General features: G+C 46.2%; 1 protein-coding gene across 1 annotated transcript in view; it reads left to right on the top strand.

Annotated features, from left to right (window-relative positions):
* GNA13 (G protein subunit alpha 13) overlaps positions 1-22490 on the top strand; it is a 37466-nt gene extending 14976 nt beyond the window's left edge. Inside the window, exons 3-4 of the mRNA XM_057715030.1 lie at positions 13326-13376; positions 16447-22490. Coding sequence (XP_057571013.1) covers positions 13326-13376; positions 16447-17019 — 624 coding nt within the window. The 3' untranslated portion in view covers positions 17020-22490. The remainder of the gene's footprint in view (positions 1-13325; positions 13377-16446) is intronic.
* The last annotated feature ends 1448 nt before the right edge of the window (positions 22491-23938 follow it).

Here is a 23938-nt window from a genome sequence, read left to right as displayed (position 1 = left end):
TGCTGTGTGATCTTAGGCATGGAATTACTTTGTTACTTAGTGTTGATTATTGCATGCTGTTTGAGTCCTGGGGATTTCAAGATGCATGCAACACAGGAGCCCGGAGCAGAGCTTTCCATGCGGGGTGGGTTCACGAGGACTTCTGGGTGTTACAAAGTGCTCGTGTGGGCCCATCTGTTTAGATAGCAGAGGAATTGAAACTGTACTTGGGAAGTTATGTCTTATGTTGGAAAATTGCATATTCTTTTTTTTTTTTTTTTTTTTTTAACGCTTGAGGTCATTTCTTTTTGAATTTGACACTTTTCTTTATATGCTATTGGGGTTGTGTGTGATGGACCCTTTCCAAAAAATTAATTTAACTTTAAGGAATTTTTCAGGGTTCAGAATGCTAAGCTTTTCCGTGTTATCATTATGTGAAAACTGAAAAACAGGGAAGTTATTTTTGTTTTTGTTTTTTGAGCGAATTACTTGTAATAGGCTCCAGAATCCAAAGTAGCTTTTTTTTTTAAATCTAGATTTTAAAACATGTATAAGTCCATTGTACAGTATCATCTAGTCAGCCACTGTACCTCCACCCCAAGACATCTGTGTTGACGTTTTGGTGTATTTTCTTCCAGTATTTGAATACAATGTTGGCTGTTGAATTCAACTTTTCTGTAGTTTCTATACAATTTTATGTCCTGTTCATTTAATGTGGTACCATTAGCTTTTCCTGAAGGAGGTATTTTTTTCTCAGAGGACTGGTAAGGCATTCTTCTAGAAATGGATGTGAATATTTGACTGATATGGAAAATTCTTTCCTGCGTGTGTGTGTGTGTATCTATGAATAGTGGTGGTGGTAAGTGGTACCATGGAATAAATAATACAGTAAATCATACCGTGTTCCTGCCCTAGTGAGCAGTGTTCTAGACCATGTGAGAGCTGCAATATTAAGCCCCTTCCTCACATTTAAAAAGTGTATTTAACTTTTCAGGGAATAAGATTTTATAAAGAATTACTGATTGCCATTCTGAAGCTTGTGTCTTAAAGAAGGTGCTGTAATTCTTATATAGGGTTTTGAAGATAATGGGTACTGTAAGATAACAAAATTGAACACCATATAAGACATAAGCATCTATAAATGCTTACTAGATATATGGCCCAACTTTTTTTCTATCTCTCCAGGATGAAGCATTTTAATCAAATAAAGTCCTTCTTTTTTGTGACATCCGTAGTAGAATTATTAAACTGCATTTACATTTTGTGTTATATGTAAATTGGAATTTGGTGGGACTACAGGAATACTCTTAGAAAACTAAGATCATTAGCTTTAAATCATTTCAGTGATAAGTCTAATTAGAATACTTGATATAAAAAAATATTAATTTGTGAGCAGTGGCAAGAAAATGGCAATTTGCAAAATAAAGTACTAACTTCTTTCCAAAAATTTCTTATTACTAATATTGTGCACTAGTTTGTTTTTATAGCTTATATGCAAAAAAAATCTGAAACTGTTTAAATTAGAAGTATTCTTTGTGAAATTCTTTTTAGGTTATTATAAACTGTCTTAGTCTGGAGAGGTATTTGATTTGAAAAATATTTTCAAATGTTTGGGTGGTTTATAATGTAACTGACTAATTTTGGCTCTTCCGGGAGTTTTGAGTGATGTACCTAGAAAATGCCAGCGAGAAATTTGAAAGTGTATTCAGTTGGAGTCTACCTAAATTTGACCTATTTACAGAACAAAGGAAAATAGCTTATATTTCTTTGAATATAAGTAAATGCTGTCTTTCTCCTTGTGAACCAAGGGACAGGCAGGAGTGGTAGTATGTTGTAAGCCTCAGTGATAAAGGTGACAGCATCCCCTTGTTAAACATGTGCTGTGCGTCACCTAGCTACCTTACCATGTTTTTCCTCAGAGAAAAATGAATAGAGACAGTCATTTAAAAAAAAAAAAAGGTAGGTCATCTTGAAGATAAGAAATAGTAAAATGGTTCCTTTGTGAAGACCTGGCAGAATGAGAGTGTTGGAAGGGCAGGTGAATGAAAGCAGAAGTGAAGCTGTCCCTGGCGAGAGCCTGAGCACCAGGAGGAGGGCTTCATGCCTGCCCTGTGTGTGGAGCCCAGCAGCCTCTTCATCACATTTTGTTTTGAAATAAGAGCTGCAGGGGAGAAAAGAGCAGGAACCCAGCAGTCGGCAGCAGCACCTCTGTCTGTGTGAGGAACTGCATCCTTACTGGAGTGAGGGGTCTTCATTCATTAACCAGCTGTAACCGCAAGCATTTCCATTTTGTATCTTATTTATATTTGGCATTCGATTTTTGCTGCAAACCTTGTATATAAGAAAATGCTAGGTGGAAAGGCTTATATTACACAGAGTCTATTCATAGAGCGTTTAAAGTTTCCTTATTTAGATGTGGCTTCACCAGGATATTTGCAGCCCTGAAATTACCAGTGTATATAAATACGAATTATTGATTTAAAAAAAAAAACAACCTACTTCTAGGTCACTTTCAAAGGCAAGTTAATAAGTTTCCTACTGAATAGGTGTTCTCCAAACATACGCATAATGAAGTCTGCCTAATGATATTCAGAGACTATTTCGACCCGGCTTAGTTTTGGGATTATAAGACTGATGAAAATTAAAAGCATGTTATAGGCATACAAAACCTGGCTGTGGCAGTCGAGGCAGTGCCAGATGGCAGTTCCATTCACAGTTGTAATTAGTTTAAGGATGAACAGGGATTGGTAATATTCTCTTATCTGTTGATTCCTTTTCCTCTTTGAAGTATTCCTCACTTGCAGATGGAAGGACTTAAAATGCATGGCAAGTGTGTGAACCACTTTAAACCAATGGATTTAGCTGTTTTAGAACACAAGCCTCTATTTTGCAGTTTGCTGTACTTCAGGAGGTGTTGGCTGTTTATAGTTCTAGGCTAGTGGTTGCTTCTCTATAGAGAGAAGCTGGATGTTAGCTTTGAGTAATGCCATCATTTTCAGAATCACGTGTATACTTAGATATCAAAAGAAAGTTTCTCACTGCTTAATTATCTTGGTAATTTAGATTTTCTTTGAATTTTAATATTTCTTGTGCTATCATGTTTACTCTTACAGAACTATTTTAGGTAGTGCTGATCTCATAACCAAAAGGGGCCTCCCCACATAAAACTGGGTTACTTTTTAATTCACTTATTTTTTTCTAGTTGACTTATTTTTTCACAGTGAATTTTCTGCCATTTATAGACATACCTGATTGGTCTGCAATTAAAGTTTAGACATTTTACAAGATTAAGCAACGGTAGTTCATTTTAGTAGCAAACTAAAATCCACTGCATTACTTGTGGTTTGCATTCGATTGAATTTTATTAGCTCTTTTTTCATTCCACAGTGTGATTGTCTCCTGCTCAACAGGTAGAAAGGTGGTGATCCTTACTAAACACTTGGCATTGCTTTATTTACCCATCATGCAAAGTTTAGGTGTCTGTTGCAGAAGCAAATTAATTTTATAAGTTTAAGTGAGGTTTTAAGTTCCTTAGGGTCCTAGTGCTAAAATACAAGTAGCAGTTCTGATAATTGTTCTCATTTGTGCTTTTTTAGCTGCCTAGCAGTGTTACAGCTGGAGTACCAGGTTCATTCATTTTTAACCACAGAAATCTCTGGGAGTTCAGCTTCGAAGGCTGTGGACTCTGTTGGACATTTGAAAATGGGCTCTGGAAATACGGAGAGGAAGGCCACAAGAACTGTAGTGACACAGGAAATAAAGTGTGTCTGAATCATCAAGTCAGTGTTTAAAAAGAGAAAGCTGTTTGTAGACTTCATTCTGCCCTTTATGTCACAATTCAGATATGCCAAGTGAAGGCCTGATGCTTTTGAGACCTAGTTGAACTCACGTAAATGTTGCTTGAAACCTACTTTTTTTTTTTTTTACAGTAAACTGCATATATTGAAAGTGTACAATTTTATTTTTTTTCTGATTAGTAGTGTATATATGGCAATCCCAATCTCCCAATTCGTCCCACCCCACCCCCGAAACCTACTTTTTTGTAATAAGGTAAAGCTAATTAAATAAGTTTCTGTCCTGGATTCTTAATATTGTTGGCATTTTTACAAGCCTTAAAAAAAAAAACAACCTAGCTGATTTGGTGTAAAAATATGAAAAGGTGGAATGAATATGAAATCCAGCTGTGAACAAGTGTGCTGTCTGCCCGGGTCTGAGCTGGCACTGCCGGCAGCTCCCCACAGTCCGTCCCGCGCGGCTCGTGCGAAGCTTGATTTGGTAGCGTTGTGGGAGGGCTGAGGGTCTTCGTTTAACTGAAGGGGCGTGTTAGGTGGTTCTGAGGCCCTGCCAGGGTGAAGACCCACTCATCTAGAACAGGAGTCAGGAGACTTTCTCTAAAGGGCTAGATGGCATGATATTTGAGACTTCACATGTCGAGAGACAAAGTCGAGGGCATTTTGTAGGTATTTGTGTAACGAGAGAATTCAAACTTCCATGGATTCTTTTTATTGATGAAATTCAGAACATAAAGCTGTATACAGTGTTTTGTAGTACAGGTTTACTAATGAGAAGAATTGGATCCTTTCGGAAGAGGATAACATTTTGCGTAAGTGGGGTTCAGAGCTCTGGTGTTCCCTAGATCTGTAATGAGATTCACGCGTTTCATCCCGGGACGTGTCTTTGCACACAGACGGGTGCTGCCAGGTGCGCGCAGACCCTGCGTGGAAGACATGCAGGGAATTCAGTTGGACTCCTCTCCACGGGTGCCTCTGGGCCTGTGCGTTACATTGCAGGTTACCGTGTCCAGTCGCTGCACCGGGAAATGAACTTTGAAGTATGGACTTTTTTCTTTGTGCACTTGCGTTGCAGTCTGAACGATGTTGCTGTGGTTTGATTTTAGAAATATGTACCTGCTGCGCATTTGCGTGAGGGTGGAAACTGCCAGCCGGGCAGCGAAGCGCGCAGGCGCACAGCACGGTTGGGCGCTGCTTGTGATCCCAGGGATGCTCCTCGTCAGCATGGTTTTACCACAGTAACGTTTGCAGAAAACTCTCCTGCCTTTTAGTTCTGGACTGAGCTGACTAAGAAGTGTCGTCAAGTCCTCCCTAAAGCTGATTTTGGAAAGCCATTCGGAGTTCTGCGTTAGTGGTTCAGGGTGGTTTTTGTGCAGAAAAAGTCAGTTTCACCCATTAGTTCAGACAATCTCCGTACACGTTGACCTCTGTGAGACACGGAACTGGTGCGGCCGGGCCGCGTGTTCCGCGTCTCTTTCTGACAGAAGTAGCGGAGCTGGCGACGGTCACGTCCACGAGAGTGGATTGAATTCATCAGTAACAGCGCGTTGCTGCTTCCGTGACACAGGATAGTCTCACGTATTCCCCACAGAGTCCCTGCTGGGGAAGAGGTCTTGGTGTAGCCCGTCTCACAGTCTTTGTAAATGTGTCCCTTTTCTGCTGCACACGTCTTTACCACCATCAGTTGTAACACACAGCCTGGTTCAGGTTGTGCTGATGTAGTGTTTTCGCAGCTTCCTTGAAAATGTTCTCGTCTGTAGCTCTTCCACACAGACTGTTCACACAGGCTCATTCTTCAGTCACTTCGCACTTGGCCTTGAGCCCTCGAGTAAACAACTGCTGAGCAGCCGTGGCCGTCCTTGCTTGGCGAGCAGATGCGAACTACTTGGGAGCTTGCCGGCTATCAGCTGCAGGCCTGTTTTCATTTTTTTCCTCTTGTGAAGAAATTCTGTGAGGAGCTGTTCCATTTTAAATTTTGTGATTTTTCTGACTGTTGGTTTTCTGTGAGTTGGGATTATTTTGCAGGGTGCATAGTCTGGGGGTGTGGATGTCCATGTGTATGTTCAGGGCAGATGCAGAGTCACTGCGTGCTAGACACAGGGCTTTGCCTCTCATTTGATATCAGAATTATCCACATTCCCGTAAAGTCCTCTTCTTTTTTGCTTCTTGTTTTGGTGGATGTGCACGAGTAATAATAGAAAACAAAGTCATAGTATCGCAGTACGGATGACACTGGGGACGTTTCCAGGTTGTGACTGTGTCTGTGCAGTTCTGGTGCAGAGTGCAGAGTGCACCCGCGCCTGTGGCGACGGCTCTCCTGATGCCCGGGCGCCCGCCCACCCAGAAGCCGCCGGAGACAGTCAGGACGCACACCGAGGAGCCCGGCCGTGCTCCCGGGCACGGTTGTTTATGGACACCGAAGCTGGAACTTCACGTCATTTTCAGATGTCATGACGTAGTCTTTTGATTTTTTTTTCCCCCCAACTACTTAAATGGGCCACACGAATGCTGAGAGTGGGCTGGGCTTGGCCTGCAGGTCGTGGTGGGATGCCCTGGTCTCGAGTCCGTGGAGCAGTGATCCCTGCCTCTCCGCCAGCCGGTCCCCGGCCGCCGCAGGAGCTCGCTGCTGCCCCTGTGCTGCCCTGGAGCTGGGGTGCGGCCACTGCTGCAGCTCCCGTTACAGATGGCCACGTTGCTTTCTAGCATATGTGTGCCTTGCTTTTAAAATATCTGTGGTTGATCCCTATCTCTACAGACTTTAGACGTCTAGGTAAGACGTTGCAGCTAAAATCTCTACCGGGTTGTACCTGTATTACATGTATAGGTAGAGTTGTCCCCTTCCTGTTGCTGTAAAGCTGCCCGTAAATGAGTATATTCTTCTAAAAAAGCAGAGAATTTCTTCCTGTGTATTCTTTGGCTGTCTAGCCTAAATTCCACATCCTTTTAAAGAAGCGCATGGTAAATCCTGTCCTTTATATATTCTGGCCACGCAGGAAAGCGTGTTGCGTAACCCTGTCAGCTGTTTGGTAACTGGGCGAATAAACGGGCTCGTCTGCCCGCAGCTGCACCGTTGTTGCATGGAGGGTGTTTTCTCGTGTGTGTCCCCGGCTTTTCTGTCACCGTCCCACTCACGGCCTGCCGCTGTGTCTCTGCAGGCGACCACAGACGCCTTCCCGCACAGGCGCGCGTACGTGGGGGCCGCGCGGCGCTCCCCGCGTTCAGGCTCAGCTCTGCGGAGCCGGCGCCAGACAGGCCGTCCAGAGGCACGCCCGAGCCCGTCGAGTCCATCTGTTGCGTTACTTTATTCTTGCGTGAACGTCACCAGGGCTCCCTGCCCTCGCCCGTCGCGGGGCCTCTCTCGGCACTAGCACGCGGGTCGTCTGGCTGCCCTGCCCGTGTTCAGGCAGAACCCAGACATCCGCGGGTGAGGAGGTCGCGGAAGGCTGCGTCAGGGGGCCGCCTGTGTGGACGTTTCGGGCTTGCTTCAGTAACCCTAGAAGGTCACCTGTGTGTTTCAAACAGAGAAAAGAACTGAGGGACGACCCAGAGCATCTTCCGTTTAACAAGTCATACGTGCGAAATGGCTGTTCTTTGGAATTTTATTAACAATTCCCTTCGGGAACATAAAACGTACTGAGGAGCGTTATGATGGCCCTCAAGTCATAGCCAGCAACGCGTGAGTCTTAAACCCATGCTGTTTTTTGCCCGATACATGAAATTGTTTACCTCTATGTTAGCCAGGAAACTAAGCAACACAGCTTGACGACTGAGTCACAGCAAAAGTGGCTTCAGGGTTAACAGGCACGTAGATAAAAGGAAGGAGAACTTAATTTAAATCAGTTGTACGAACTGAAATTGTTGCCTGGGGCAGAACTTCGGTGATTGTCCCTTGAGCCACGGGACTTCCTCATTTCACTGCCGGTTACAGTGAGGCCCGGGACGTTCGGAGCCTTGCCAGGTGGCCCAGTGTCAGGGGAAGGAGGAGAATGCATGTTAATACCGGACAACCAGAAGACGTTCGATCGCTTCTGAACCGGTTAGGGAGGATTTAAGGGAGATCGCCGCCTGTCATTCACCCTTCATTCACCCGACACTCGGGGAGGAAGGCGCGGCCGCCAGCTGCCGGGGTGCCAGGCACTGAGCGCCGTGTGGGATTTGCGTGAGGCCTGATGCCGGACAGGAGGCCAGGTCGGAGGCTGCTGAGAATGGAGATGCCATTACTCATTTTTCTATGTCCTTCATGGTTCAACTGCAAATGACACACATTTTATATTTTTTAATTCGGATTTTTTTTTTTTGAGGTTGTAAAGAGACAGGTTCTCTCTCTCTCTCTCTCTCTTTTTTTTCCAGTAAAGCTACTGTAAGAAATTTCCCCTAAATTACCTAATTCAGGAAAGTATTCATCCTTTTATAGCATATGTCTGTTCACATATACACGTGTGTGTTTGCATGTGTGTGTTTAAAACTGTTTTGTTTCAGAATCGGTTCATTTGGGGAAACTTCTCTCTTAACAGTAAGAGGCTTCCGTTACCACCCTGTGTCTTAGAAGAGTATAAAGATTATTGTTAAGTCTCCCACTTTCAGTTTCTCACTAACAGAAGGATCAGTCGTGTCACCTGTGGTGTAAATGGTGCGTTAACGTCGCTTTTTTTGACTGGGGAGCTACTTTAAACCAAACTGTGGTTTTCATAGGAATAATATCTTAAAGGATTTATAGTCCTTGAATCGATACTGGCCGAGTGTGAGGAGAGAAGGCAAAGGGCACCTTATTCAGGACTTAAAACATGAGTGATAAGCCGCTGTGAGATGTGGGAAGTGTGTGGGGGTGAATTAAAATGTTTTTATTTAGACTTTATACAGTCTCGCGTGCACAACGGATTTTGTACGTTGCACTGATGGAACTTCCTTCATTGGACGTTGAAATTTAACAACAGCAGCACGTGTCTATTCATGTAACATTGTTTGATTTTGGTGAGGTTGTGAATCCTGTAAACAAAGATGTGTCATAATTTAAACCCCAAAGATTCCCTCTTAGGGAATGCGGTGAAATCAGGAAGCTTCAGTGAAAAGAACTTTTGAAATATTTTTTTATGTTCGTATTGTCATACCAAGAGAAGAACAAATAGGGATGCGTTTTTCCCTTTTCCCTTTTTTGAAAAGAGAATATAGTCACTCATAGAACTGCAGAGTGGCCCTGTCCATGTTGTAAACAGCGAAAATCAAAGCATGTGTGATGCAGAGCTGTTCTTGTCATACATACATACATACACACATACATATGTTAGCGGAATTAAGAATTTTTTGTATTTCAGATAGATAATATAAAGTGTGTACTGTTTATTACATAATCTCCACAGGTTTTTTGCAGCAAAACATTTGAGTCGTTTCACTAAGCAGGGGAAACAGAGCCCACAGGAAGGAGCCTCCGGTGAGTGCAGGGCAGGTTTTGCTGCTGAGTGAGGGCTGGGGACACACGTACGACCCCCAGTGGGCGAGGGGCTGCGTCCCTAACTCCGTCGTCTTCTGCTTGAATTCAGCGCCTGACGGTCGGAGTATTTCATACGTAGCAGGTATACCAAAATAATTATCTGATGACTTATGTTGTTATGTTGGTGTGCCAAAATGTATTAAATCATTCCCGTAATAAGTGCAGAAATGCACTTCCAAATCTTGCTATCATAGGTAGCACCAAGGAAAATAACAATTTGTATCATTTTGTGTTCAGTAAATTCCTTAGAATGAGCAAAGGTTCATTGCAAGTTTTATGACGTATACTAGTCCTAACCTTCTGAAACGCCTGGGTGACTTGGCAAGGTCGCTAGAATGAGCACCGCGGTTTCCCAGTACCCTCAGAAACGTTGGGTCGGGTGTGAGCGTTTATTTTTTAAAAGAGGGAAGGGGCTTGCTGCTTTCGATAACGTGTTCGTCTTAGGATTACTTTAACCTTCGTTTATTTGACCCTTCGTTAGACAGCAGTATTAATCAAAATAGATTTTTGTGTCGTTGAACCCTTGTTGTCCCTTTGGACGTGGAGCACGTCCCTTTCTCTTTTAAACAGAGCTCGCTCGCTCTGGGGTCCCGGCCTTGGCGCGCGTCCGTCCGCAGCGTGGGGCCTCTGAGCGTTCGCACCCGAGTTTGTTACAGCAGCATCTGTGAAGCACTCTCCTCTGGTCTCGGCTTATGTGTCGTCATCATAGTTTCACTGTGGACGTGCTCGGTGTCGTGGGTGCTGCACAGGAGAGGGTCGGGGACCTACGTGGCAGTGAGGAGCAGGCGTCTTACAAACGTCAGATCTCTCTGCTTTAGTAATTCCTCTGAGATCACTAAGTGTGACTCAAGAGCGTGTAAAGCTGTTTGCACAACATTATTTATTTTAAAACCGTATTTAAAAGGTAGAAATAACTCTATCCAACATTACATTAGCGGTTTTATTTAACTTTTTAGCGTATAAATACTAGGAATTATTTTGACCATTAAAATGTACTTACAGCTACTTAAGTGAAAAATACGGATGCAGGTTTGTGCATATTATTTAACAGTGTTATATATACAAAAAGAGTTAAGTGTTCAAGAGGTGGTGGGAAGGCAGTGTCCTCAGATGTTAACTGCAGTCGTTTCTGAGGCGGAAATAATGGTTATTGCCTGCTTCCTTCTCTGTTCCTTTTTCTCATTTTCCAGTTTTCCACAGTGAATTCATACCGGTTCTGAAATCAAGAAAAGGCAGTAAATGCAGCATGTAACACTAGTCCAAAAACACCTTTTTGAAATGTTTTAAGTTCCGTTTAAGGTATTTAACATTTTGTAAGTATACAGTATGCGCATTACTGAAAGGGTAGCAGTTTTGTTGGTCTTAGACATGAACAGAATAACCACCTTTTATCATGCTTGTCCAGGAGGTCTGATGTGTGTGCTTCAGTGTACCAGGGTTGGTAATATTCATTTGAATTTTACTTGTTAAAGCAGTTTAAATATATAACCTCATTTGGGTTGTACAAGCAATTCTGTAAGTAAATACTGATGTTATTAAAGATGAAGCCCAGATTCCCTTTGGCCTGTATATGTTATCCATCAAAAAACAAAAATACTGTGTTTTTTATTAGAATGAATTGTATAGTGCAGAGTATCCATACGGCTTGACCTAATAATCTCTTTATGAAGCAACAGGAAATTTTTTGAAGCTTTTTCTTTTCCCCTCTCTTAAAAAAATCATCTTTAGATGCTGTAAATACTGTACCAATATTCCAGGTCCAGAAAAAAGCAGAATCACCTACTACTGCTTACGGTCACGAGGGAATCACAGCCAGACACGCCCCCCCCCTGCACGCGCACCACAGCCACACACCTGTGTACGTGTTCTCCACGATGTACCTTACGGAAGCAGTTCTCCAGGTGTGGGCCGTGGACCGCTGGGGGTCCCAGGAAACCTTGAAGAGGCGTCTTCGTGTTCCGCAGCCCTGACGGCGTCCCTGAGACGTCCTTCCCCCTCGGATGCCGACCAGGGCAGCACAGAGCAGCGGGGCTGCGGCTGCCAGCCGGTGCCCCCCGGGCGCAGACGGGGCGCCAGCCCCACACCCTGCCGGCGGGCGCGCCCTTCGCTGCTCGGCCCCTGCGGGTCACGCCACACACGCTCCAGCTTCACGGACGATGGTCCTTGACGAAGCGGTGGAACTTGTTTTAAATCTCAGGTGAAACAGCTCCACAAGGCTCCGTGTGAGGGAGGGGGCAGGCAGCGCCCTGCAGAGGCTCCCGCGGCAGGACTGCGCGCCGTCTCTGGGGACGGCGCCCTTGGGGCTGGGTGTGTTGTGAGCAGGACTGCTTCTCGTGGAACAAGTACCATCTTTACTTGAAAGAAACAACCAACGTACTCAGACTTCGGCATTTGACAGGCATATTTTTAGAAAATGAATGAAGTTGGCCTGCCAATTCAAGGAACATAACAGTATTTGTTGCCATTGATAAAATTTGAGCTTTCAAGGGAAAATCATAATTTAGGAAAACTTGTATCTGCCAACCACTGTAAGCCTGTCAACGTCCCAAGCCTTAGAGCTGCTTAGCTGTTTTGTTAATGAACCCGGTTTCCTCAGTATTATGTCTGGAAGCGTGCCAGCATTTGGAGGCATCTGTGTACTTAATCGCCCCCTGTGTTCCCTGTGATCAGTGCCCAGGGTTACAAAACTGGGGGTAAAAGACCCTTCACAGTACGAGCTAGACCAGTGAATTTCAGGGCCTGCCACAGAGTGCAGAAAGTTCATTCCACAGGGACGTCACTTTTAAGAAGCTACCATGTGTCACATTCTGGTGTAGAAACGAAAATAGCTACAATTACAGAGTTTATTAAAATACTTGTTTTACCAGTCAGCCTTCTCTGGGGGGCCAGATCTTCATACGCTGCAACCAAAACCACCTGGAGTCGCAGTTGAGATGCAAACGCAGAAGCGTGTCTCACTGGCTTTTATTAAGCTGTGCTAAAATACGTTAACACGAATGGGTATACTATCGATGTTCTAAAATGAATTAATAAATTATTTGTTAAGATGTCTCAGTTTTACTTTCTAATATAGTAAGTATTGGTAGCTATAACCCACTTAAACAAAGTCTCTTGGGGATCCTGAAGAATCTTAAGATGAGTAAGGGATCCAGGGACTAAAATTTTGAGAACTGCTTCTTTAAGGCCTCGTAACTCAAAGTGTGGTCCCAGAAGTCACCTGAATTGCAGAAGTTATGTCCTGTGTTCTGTCTCCGCCCCCCCCATCAGAACCTACAAACAAGAGCTTCAGGAGAGTCCCTTTTACACAAAGGAGCACTGCCTTCCGGAGTTCGGGGCGGCCGCTTCGGGCAGGGCAGATGCTGTGTTGGTAGAATCCAGCCGAGAGGGAGGCCCCGGGAGACCCCCAGACGCAGTCCTTCTTTCCACAGGCGTGTCCCTCCCTCCTGCCTGTCCTCGGTTCCAGTTTCTTGTTAGGACTGTATCCTCATGCAGCTTAGATGTTCGAGATTGCCTGAGGTCTAACAGAAATCTGAGCTCCGAGAGAGCAGGCTTCTCAGGAGGAGAAGACCCGTTGGAGACGTGAAGCCTGCAGCATTATTCGGGGCTCAGGAGCAAAAGGGCATGACTGTCCAGGCACCTACCTGCCTATTCAGTGTTTGCACCTCCTCCCTGCTTCGCTCTTGATATAAACTTAAGATCGGAAAATGTAGAAATAATTCCACCTGAATTGTAGTTGTATGTTTACTGCAGAAGCAGCTTTTGCCTCTTAATGACATCTTCCCTTTGGATACGCGGGTCCATGAGAATGCACACGTGTGACCCTGTCTGAACAGAGGCGCACGTGGGTATTGCTTATGGAAGGACTTTGTGAACCTCACCAGCTGTACGCGTTGGCAGGCGCAGACATTTTATGTGTTTTTAGTGGGGTTAGCTGTTCAGTCTGAAATTGGTGACTAAACAGAGTATGTTTGGATTAAGTGTACAACCAGACAGTTTAATATAAACTGTTGTAACAAAGTCTTCCATTTCTAAGCCCTAATAACTATTTATTTTCTTCTTGTTTTCAGGGTGAATCTGTAAAATATTTCCTGGACAACTTGGATAAACTTGGAGAACCAGTAAGTTTTCAGACTGAATGTTTGTGTTCATTGCCATTTGAAAGCAGTAGTCAGGAGTAGGAAGTTTAGAAAAGTTACATATTAAGCTATGTCCTTTTTCCTAGTGGTAGTATTCTGATTGGTCCTGCTTCAGTGTTCCTCCCTCTCCCATCCTGACCTCTGCCGTTTCCTTGAGGAAACTATTTCATGAAAGTAAAACTCTTTGTAGAAAGAAGTTTGTGCTTGGAAACGAGGTGGCACAGTAACCAGTCTGCACTGGTGTCTCCTGCTTTTCTGTAAGCAGAAGCCGAAGGAACACAGTGGGCTGATGGAGTTCAGAACTTTTTAGCAACGGTATTTTCCAGTTCAGGACCCTTTGTGTTGGGTTGGAGATTAGGAGGCTGGATTCTCAAGGCTGTGACGTGAGAGGAGTCGTCCTGGCAAAGGGATCTGGACCATTGGACCATCTTGCGGTGCATCCCTCGAGGCCGCGGCCAAGCCGGTGCTGGGTGCTGGCCGGTGCTGGCCGTCTCCACGTTAGCCTCATGCAGAGACTCTGCTGGGAGGCAGTTTTGTGCTGCTTAGAAAACACTTGAAAGCCGATGCCCTGGAGTCAGTGGTGACCCACTCAGTTGCGTGGACCTTCGCGTGCTCCTCGTGCACCGGACTTCCACTGCACAGTTGAGTGTGTGCTGCGGGCTGTCTGGGACGTTTAGCTTCAAAATAAAATGGAAGGAGAGTACAGTGAAGCCTATTGCCGGTAGGAAAGCGGGGTGCGTGCGTCCAGAAGGATGAGTTTTGCATTTCCCCTTGCTTTTGGTCTTTTGCTAGATTGCCCTTGTCTGCCCTTCCGTCAGTGTGTGTGTCTCCTACCTGTTCCTGGACACAGGTGTTCTGGAAGGCAGGGTCTCTGTGTGTTTACTCACTGAGTCCGCCTCAGGGAAACTTTCTATGAGGACTTGTCTCATCGTCAGTTTTCTATCTGGTCAGGTTGTGATAGGCCTTAAAAAAAGTTGAATATGAGCCACATGGAGAGAAGCTTTAGTAGATAAACTAATTTTTAAGAGTTATTTCATGTTTTCCAGTCCAGATAGTGTGAATTTGACCCATTCTTCTCAGTTGCCCTTTCAGAGAGGCCTGCCTCGAGCGCACCATGCAAAGCAGGGCCCCTCCTCTTGCCGTCAGCCTCAGCCCCGGCGTCTCTCCAGCTGCGTCGCTCTTGCGGCAGTCGGTTTACTTATGTGTTCACAGGTGTGCTGGCCTTTCCCGGCCTCTCCCTGAGGGCGAGGACCTTGGTTGTGAGGGGTCGCGTTCTTGCTGCCTGGTGACAGTGTCAGGCGCCTTGCAGGGCTTCACCCAGTAGCTTCTGAACGAGTGACTCCGGTCACCCTGTGCTAGCTGCTGAGAGTCTTAACACCGAGACCAGTGTTGAGGCCACATCTGGAATAAAAAGGAAAAAGCCCTGTGACCCGCAGGTGGTCGTGAATGAGAGGAGGGTGAACGTGACTGTACTGCGGGGGGCCGCCCGGCCTGTGCGCGTCAGACAGGCCGCGGGGTTGCGTTGGCTTCGCCGTCTCTGGCCGAAGTCCTGGGGCCACGGAGTCCCTGCCGTGCGCTCGCCAAGCCCCGTGCGCCTCTGGGACGTGGACCCACGGGGTCAAGGACGCGGGCTCTGTGGCCAGACCCTCGGGGCCCCAGCCCCCGGCCCCTCTCACGCGGGCGGTGCGGCCGCAGGCGGGCGCCACAGAGAGCCGAGCTCGCTGGGCTGGGGGGCGGCGGCCTGCGGTACACGCCGCATCCCGCACCTGCCTGGGCGGCCGTGCCGCGTGACCGCAGGCGGGGGGCTTGCACAGCACACCTCTGGTTCCTGCAGCTTTTGAGGCTAGATGTCCAAGATCACGTTGCCAGCGCGGTCGGCTTCTGGGGGGGACTCTTGTCCCGGCCTGCAGACGGGCCTTGTCGCTGGGTCTTCTCGTGGCCTCTGCCCAGCACATACCCGTGGAAAAAGTGCAGACGAGAGATCTCTCTTAGCCTTCTTTTCAGGCCCCCGAGACTCTCTGATTAGGACACGCCCATGTGACTTCATGTAGCCTCAGAGGCCTCCTGAACGTCCTGTCCCCAAACACAGTGGCCCTGAGGATTCGGGCTTCAGCACGCCAGCGTGGGGGCGGGGTGCGCAGAGTGCAGCCCGTGGCGCCCAGCACGCTGTCCAGGTCGCTGCCTCGCTGGCGTACCTGCTCAGTGTGCGCTGCTTGGTTCTTTGACCTCCAAATGGAAGGAACTCATTCTGGTCAGAGACAACACTAACGTACCTGAGACACGCAGAGGACAACTAGATGATACGGACGATGGAGCGGGCACGCGTTCATGGACAGAGGAGGTGTTTTGGCTGAAGAGGCTGCAGCCAGCCCGTGAGGGGACGTGAGCCTGGACTGCCTCTGGGGGTGAGCGGTGCACGCAGCTGGCCGTGCCCGGTGTCGGGAGGCACGTCGTCCGAGGCGGGCCCTGCGGAGGGCCTGGCCCTGACTCACGAGCACAGATTTCAGGAAGGTGGTCGTCAGGGTCTGGAGGCCTGTTCGCTGCACGGTCGTGCGTCACACCGACTGGACACGTGGTGGTGTTGGGGTGTGCGGCTCTCCATGCTGGGCTCTGGGGGCTCTGCCGGTTCCAGAACACAGGGAATAAGGAGGGTCACGAGAGCTGGGTCAGCGAGATTTGGTCCAAGGCAGTGAGGAGCCTCACCGCCAGCTCCGAGGTTGTGAGGGAGGAGGGGGGTGGGGGGAGGGCTTAGAGCTGGATCCAGGGGCGCGGAGGACCACGGGCGAGCCGGTGGTCCAGTCGAGCCGCACGGCAGGGCTGGGAAATAGTAGGCGCCTTCGTTTGCAGCCAAGCGTGACCCGGCCGGTACACGGAGACCGCATTGTATCTCGGTGTTGCACAATGAGAATGACAGTAGCGTTGATGTGTAATGTTACTGGAGGTTGTCATTAAAAAGGTCATTTTGTTTCGCATAGCCATTCACTAGACCAGTTAGTAGCACATCTCATCACTCCTGGATTACTGAGTAGGAAACGATTTCTGTCTCTTCCAGGATTATATTCCGTCGCAGCAAGACATCCTGCTCGCCAGAAGACCCACCAAAGGCATTCACGAGTATGACTTTGAAATTAAAAACGTCCCTTTCAAAATGGTTGACGTAGGTGGTCAGAGGTCAGAAAGAAAACGTTGGTTTGAGTGCTTTGACAGCGTGACGTCGATCCTTTTCCTTGTTTCCTCGAGTGAGTTTGACCAGGTGCTGATGGAAGACCGCCTGACCAATCGCCTGACCGAGTCCCTGAACATTTTTGAAACCATCGTCAACAACCGGGTTTTCAGCAATGTCTCCATAATTCTCTTCTTGAACAAGACAGATTTGCTTGAGGAGAAGGTGCAGGTTGTGAGCATCAAGGACTACTTCCTAGAATTTGAAGGGGACCCCCACTGCTTAAGAGACGTCCAAAAGTTCCTGGTGGAATGTTTCCGGAACAAGCGCCGGGACCAGCAGCAGAAGCCCCTGTACCACCACTTCACCACGGCCATCAACACGGAGAACATCCGCCTCGTCTTCCGCGACGTGAAGGACACCATCCTTCACGACAACCTCAAGCAGCTCATGCTCCAGTGATGTCCGGGAGACTGGCTGGCTTCACACCTTTCTGTCTTTCTGATTGTTTTCAGTTTGTTTTGTTTTCTAAAATAGAAGTTTACAACAGGAGTTAGAAAAATCTTGATTCTGTGTTTAACTTCTTGGACGTCTCAGCCCTCCTCCTGCGGCCTCTGGTTGTGGCTGAGAGCTGCCGAGCAGCACGGCCGGTACCTGCCGGGGCGCGGCCCTCATCGCGTTCGCTCCGGCTTCCTTTAGAGCGGAGGCCTCTCCTGCCAGCCCTCAGACGGGGTGTCCTTCAGCCTTTACATGCATCCACTTTTCAAACCGAATTCTCCTGTAGTGCCAAGTATAGAAGGTGTCCTTAACGTTTGTAGGTGTGAGGTTAAGAACGTTCAGTTCTAGGACACATAGCATGCCTTTTGTTCGCCCCACAGGTAGCAGCCACGCTTGTGCCCAGCTTTATGGCTTGAAAGGGCCGCTGGAAAAACGTTTGCTCTACGGAACGGCTTTCTGTAGATGCCCCCGGATTTGGCCTGCATGGTTTTCTCACTGCTGGTATACACAGCAGTTGTTCTGTTTTTTAAAATCTCTGTGGTTTCTGAAGGCAATATTCTGGCCTGTTTTAAGGTTTACAGAAGGATCTCTGGTCTGATGATTAGGAAAACTCACAAGTGGTCCCGGGAGCACAGGGCAGGTCCTCGCCATCCACAGTGTTCTGATCCACGGTCGTGAGTGAAATGTAACTTACCCTCTTCCTAGTTCAATGTCATGGAATCGGAGTGCCATGCAGGACACATTCTGGCCACAGCAGCAACTAAAACGTGCCAGCCACCTGGAAACAGGACTTTCTGAATAAATAGACCCTTCCCCAAGAATACGTGCTTTCCTCCCAGACTCTGAAATGCTGTCCCAGGTGATGTGGGTCCTCACGGTGGGGTCACTGCTGCACCTTCACAGACATCGTTCTCTCACTCTCCGGTCTCTTCCCGTCAACTCCAGAACGTGGCATTTATAGGATTTGGGGGTTTTTTTTGTTTTTTTTTTTGGAGCTTGCCAAGGGCAGTTTTTTCCTGTCAGACTGTTCAGGAAGGCATTATTTGAGATTCTTATTCTTGGTGTGTCTCTTAAGAGTATGTATATCCTTGCAACATTACTGTTTATGAAATTCCAGCTTTATTGAGATACATTTTGAAGGTTTCAAGGATACTTCCAAGAATTAGTAATTTTTTTAGTTCATACTGAAAGGTGATTACATTTGACCTCTCCCATCACCTACCCAATTAAAACGTACCCATGAAGTAGCTGTGCGGTTACAGATTCGTTCACAGTGACCTCCTGGAGTGGCTGGTTTGCAGTACTGAGAACACCGCCCTCAGGTTACTCGTCGTGTCAGAACCGGGTGAGAAAAGCAGACGACAGGGCTGGTGACAGTTTGGAAAGTCCGACGGCTTTTCTCCCTTTCCTGAAGTTTGTGCTTAAGACTGTGGGATCTGTCGCTCTCCTGTGTAGCTGACTGTGTTCTCAGGTATGTGAGTGGCTAGAAAGCCCGTGAAGGTCGCCCAGCCTCTCCAGGCCAGTGGCCGTCCAGTGAGAAGAGGCCTTGGCAGTGGGCGGACCAGGGCCTGCCCTCGATGTTCCTGACTTCTCTTGCATGTGAAGGACCAGCATCACCACCTCCGTAACTGCCCGTGTGCCTGTGTCCTGCTCCCCCCCGCCCCGAGCTACTGACGTGCAGCCCCGCATCACAGTGCAGGTGTCCGTAGTACAGCAGAGCCCATGCGTGTCCGCATAGTTCTCTGTCCAGTGCTTGTCACCACGAGGAGTGCGTTGTTTAATCCGCAGAGCTGGAGCCGTTCCAGGGCTGGGGAGCGTCTGCATGCGTGCACGGCGCCGTGCAGGCGTGCGGCGGAGCGCCGGTGACGGCCGAGACCTTGTTCACTCCAGCGAAGGCCGTAGCCCGCTCCCGGGGTGTGTAAAGAGGAGAGGTGGTCTCAGTTAAGGTGCGTTTCAGATCTGTGGCAGGAACCATACATGCTGCCTGACGAAGCAAAAATCACCATTTTGACTACCACAAAGAAATGTTAAAACACCACACAGGATATTATTTTGGGCATTTGAGATTTTTTCTTTTCCTGATGTGTGCAAAGTCTCAAAGTCAACTTTCTTTTATAGTAAAATCTAGACTATATTTTGAGGCAGTAAGTTACGTTTATTGGCAGGCTTGTTTAGACACTCAGTGGAACATTAAGGTGCAGTCTGAAGGCTTTAGTCCACATGTTTTATATGCTGTGTTTTTAAACCGTTTGAAGGAGTCCTGTACCTGTACCATGAAAACCAGGTCCTTTGGAGATCCACTGTGTGAAGAGAGAGGTGAAAGTTAGTAGACAGCATTGAAAGGGAGCGCATCGTTTTCCCACTGCCAACACCTCTCCCCCGCCCCCAAACATGAAAAATTTGAATCTGAAGTTCCTTAGTGTGTTTGATTTTCTAAGTCTTCATGGTTATGATTTGGAATAAAATGTGCCTAATTCTCTATTACATTCTGTTCTTAAGTCTGAATATCCTCTCGTTGAATTCTTAAGAAATGTCACACAGGTGTCTTCATTGACTTGAAGAAACTTATAGTATACAGAGTTGCCTTATAAATCAAAGAACACCACAGATTTTTGCCTTGATTTTTTTTATAAGGAAGAGGTTTTGTCAAATGTTTTTCTGAAGATCCAGATACTTTAAGGCGTGCCTCTGCCCCCTAAATGTTATTTTTAATAGCCCATATCATTGCTTACTGCCAAACAGTATATTACATGGAAATCTTCATTTCTGTTGCGTTGTCTGGAAAGGGCGTTTGCTGTAGAGCACAACAGCAGCCAAAGAAGGCATCATGGAGTGAGAAAGTTTCGCCTTGCTTTGCTTTGCTTTGCTTTGCTTTGAAGCTGCATGGGCGTGTGTTTCACACGGTGAAGACCCTCTGGTTAAACCCTGAAGGGAGGTTGTTGAGGAAAACCTTGTTCAGTTGTCGGTGGTGGTTGGTACCGAGTGGCAGGAAGTAGGGTTCCCGTAGAACCAGAAGTGACCAGAAGTGTTGACTTCGATTGACATCAGTCAGGTGCCCCGTAGTTGTTTGTAACAGGAATGAGGAAATCCTCACTTCCAGTATGCACCCAGGTACTGGTAGCTATGCTTTTGGTAAAATGTATTTTCAGCATTAGTACACATATCCGGTCATGCCTTCTTTATATGAAGAATAAAGTTACCAAGTTATGTTCTGTTATGTTCTGAAGCTCAAATCACTATTTGAGAAAGCCTCAAATTGGTGCTTTCATCACATAATGATACGCTTAGACAGAACCCAAACCAAGCCATCTGAAGCAAGTCTCTTCACTGCAGTTTGTAGCGATGTTATTTCCGTGTATGTAGTGAGAAGCCTACATGTCAGTTAACTCCTAATTTCTTGTTTGAATCCATGAAATCCTGCCTGTAAAGCTCAGTCAAACATTTGTAATAAACTCCCAATAAATCTAGATAACATCACTGTTACCTAGTCATTTCTTTTAGTTTTAATTGAGGGTTCAAGAACGAATTTTGCACGTGTCTTTTTTCAGTCAGAAATCTGACTTTCTCTTTCCCGTCATTTCAGTACATACAGTTACATTAATCACAGGTGATCTGTCCATGTGTGTTTGCTGCTGAACTTTACTGCTTTTTTCTTTTTTTTTTTTAGTGATAGGATAGAGGTTGGCTTTTCAGTGTAATACACGTGGGGAGGGGAGGGGAGGGGTCGTGTGAGTGGTGTGTACACGTCTCCACATTCCAAATGAAGCAGGTGATGCAGTACATACCTGTTAGTTTATGGTACGAGGTTAGGGCTTAAAAGTTTATACAGAGATGAAAGTATACGTCTAAACCTGAACATTTTAAGCAAGTTGAACTTTATGGCTCTTTCAAGTACCATCAAGTTGATATTAGCCTTAGGCTGAGAAGTGATTATTAACATAATTTGAAGTACCGGTGTTTGTACCACTAGCATTCTTATGTCTGTACTTGAATGTATAGTTAGCATTTAAATAACTCTGTTCATTCTTGTGGCATCCGGTCTAACCATCTGATCTCAAATGCCGGAGCTTATATGGAACCAAAAGTGTTCGTGATAGGGCGGTGGTTTCTGGGTTGATAAGAGATTTTGCGACCTTCCCAAAATCGCGCCACCTTTGATGATGAAAATGTCCAGACGGATGGAAGTGGGGACCCAGCATGCACATGTTTCAACCCGTGAATGCCGAAGACGTATGCTGCTCACGCGTCCTCTGGTTTGGGTCTGTCTTTGGAAAGCTTGTTTATATTTCTTGCCATAGTAAGGGCTGCATTTGTTCTCAAATCGTGCCTGTCTGGTGGCTCCAGGAGAAAAACAGGGAGTGGGGAGCGGTTGGGGCTGAATTCTTGGAAAGTACATGCAACAATGCAACAGACTATGCCATTTACGCGTTCTTTACCTCTTACTTGAAAGCAGAATCGCAGTGTTTCAACGGCTTTTGTCTACTACTCAACAGCGGTGGAGCCATTTACCACAGAAGCCTTATCCAAAAGTCTATTTTGTAACAACCTCATAGATACTGTACCTAACAAAACATGACTTGTATTAGCTCTGTATGAAAATGCTTGTGGCTTAGGATTTTTTATACTTGTATCTTTTTATAACTTTCCCAGAACTGAGCACATAATCTGCTATTGTTGTAAATTTTTTTTCCCTGTCAGTGCTTTAGTTCAGGATTGGCGATAAATTATTTCTACAGGAGGTCTGAGAATGGAAAGAATGGTTTGATTTGATAAAAATGAGTTGCTAGTCATCAAGGCTTTTTACTTTTGTACATATGTTGCAGAAATTTTACCTCTTGCGATTAATATTTGCTTTGTAAAAATGACTGACTTTAATAAACATTTATAAACTGTTCCATATTATGGCGTTATTTAAATGAACTCTGTGAGTAAATCTCCGTGTAAAGCGGACACTTAAGATTTGAAAGCAGAAGCTGCACCCAGAGACTGAAGGCACAGCAGTCTCTCTTGTGTCAGCTCTCCAGCGACACTCTGCCTGAATACTAGTCTGTAGACGTTTCTCGCTGAAGATGGAGATGTGAACTTCAAGAAACAGCCCCGAACACTTGTTTTGACATGGGTGTGGGGAACGGGGAACAGCCACTTTTCTCTCTGCTGCTCTCAGAAGCGCTGAAATCACCCCAGGGCGTCTCGGCTCACGCTTTGTCCACTTGCAGGCGTAATGCTTGTACGTCTTTTGTAGTTGAAGTGGCTTTAAAAAAAAAAAAAAAACCCAACATGTGACCACTCCCTTTCTTGTTTCAAGAAACTTTAGGATTTTGATTTACAGAAAAATTCCAAAGGTCGTAGTTCCCCTGTACTCCACACTGTTGGCAATGGTTTCCCCATGTCACATCGCGCATTTGTCAAAATTAATGAACCGATATTGATACTTTATTGTTCAATAAAGCCCATACTGTATTCAGATTTCCTTAGTTTGTCCCTGTTGCCCCTTTCTGTTCCAGAAGCCATCCAGGACACTGTCATACATAGACTTGTCCTGTCTGTCTGGGCTCCTCCCGGCTAATACGGTCTCTCAGACTGACCTTGTTTTTGATGACGTCTGCTGTTTTGCAGAGGAGGAATGCTGGTCGGGTGTTTCGCAGGTTGTCCCTCCGTTGGGGTCCGTCTGGTATTTTCCTCGTGATTAGACTGGGTTCTGTGTTTGGGGACTACAGAGATGAAGTACCACGCTCATGAAATCACTCATGTTCCCTTTACAACTTCAGCTAAATTAGAGGTTGTTAAATAACTTTTGGTATGTTTATACATTTTCTCAAGTGGCATTTGTGGGAAGCTGAGCTTGTCCTTTTTTTTCCCCAAAGCAGAATGAAGGGCCTTTTTCCATAATCGGAATTGCAAAGCAGGTGTGAATAAATGTTCAGTGGTGACGGCTGTAACCCAGGACTGGTTGGTTCGAGGCCTGTATGATAAGCAGAATAAAAATTGTGTCCAAGGCCTCCCCTTTACCGTGAGATATCACTGTTGGTCCCAAGAAACACTGAGATAGAAAAATTTGGGCTTAGATATATTTACAAATACCTACAAATTTGTAGATTGGAAACAGGTTATTAAGTTAGGCTTTGTTTGTGAGATTTAAGATCATTTAAGGTGGAAACTAAACTCACTTGAGCATTTGAATCCCCCAAAGCAAACTAAGAAGTCTTTATAAAATTTAAAAAAAAAGCTTTTCTTAGGCTATTGTTGGAAGAAGAGAATATTCATTTGTCAACGGAAACAGCTAAAAAACTATTCTCCAGTAGAGTGCTGGGCACCGGCACAGAGCCTTGGCACAAGATGCTCTCAAAACGACCTGTTCCATTGCCCACATTGTGGGTTGTTGAAAGAGAAGAGAGACTGGTCTCTGGAGAATGCAGGAAACTTGCAGTTCAGAGGTTAAACCAGAGGTGGGTTTGGGTGACAGGAAATTTGGCAAAGCCTCAAAAAAGGAATGACTCAGGCAGTGCTTTAAAAGACATGGTGTAATTTTCCCTCAGAAATGAGTGGGGCCCCTGGAGGACAGAATTGTGGCTGGAGGAAGGGGTGTCTGTGGAAACCTTGCCACCTCCGCTTCCCGAGCACCCGTTTTCCAGTCCACCAAGACGACCAAGGGCTCAAACAAGGGCCCGTACGAAGGACCTGCTCGGGATGGAGGGTCAGGCTTCCGCGCTGGCCCCGAGGATGCCGAGGAAAGCTACGTCCAGAATGAACGCTCATACCGCGTGGAGGAGTGTGTTGATTTATCTTTTCCCCAAGAAGGTCCATGGCAGGGAAGCAAGCAACAGAGCCTTTTTAAAAGTCGCTCATTCTTTTGTAATTAACTCCAGGGCCGCTTGAGCCTCGG

The sequence above is a fragment of the Hippopotamus amphibius genome, chromosome 17 (genome assembly GCF_030028045.1).
Source record: "Hippopotamus amphibius kiboko isolate mHipAmp2 chromosome 17, mHipAmp2.hap2, whole genome shotgun sequence".
Classification (NCBI taxonomy): Eukaryota; Metazoa; Chordata; class Mammalia; order Artiodactyla; family Hippopotamidae; genus Hippopotamus; species Hippopotamus amphibius.
This window is presented reverse-complemented; position numbering and strand designations above follow the sequence as displayed.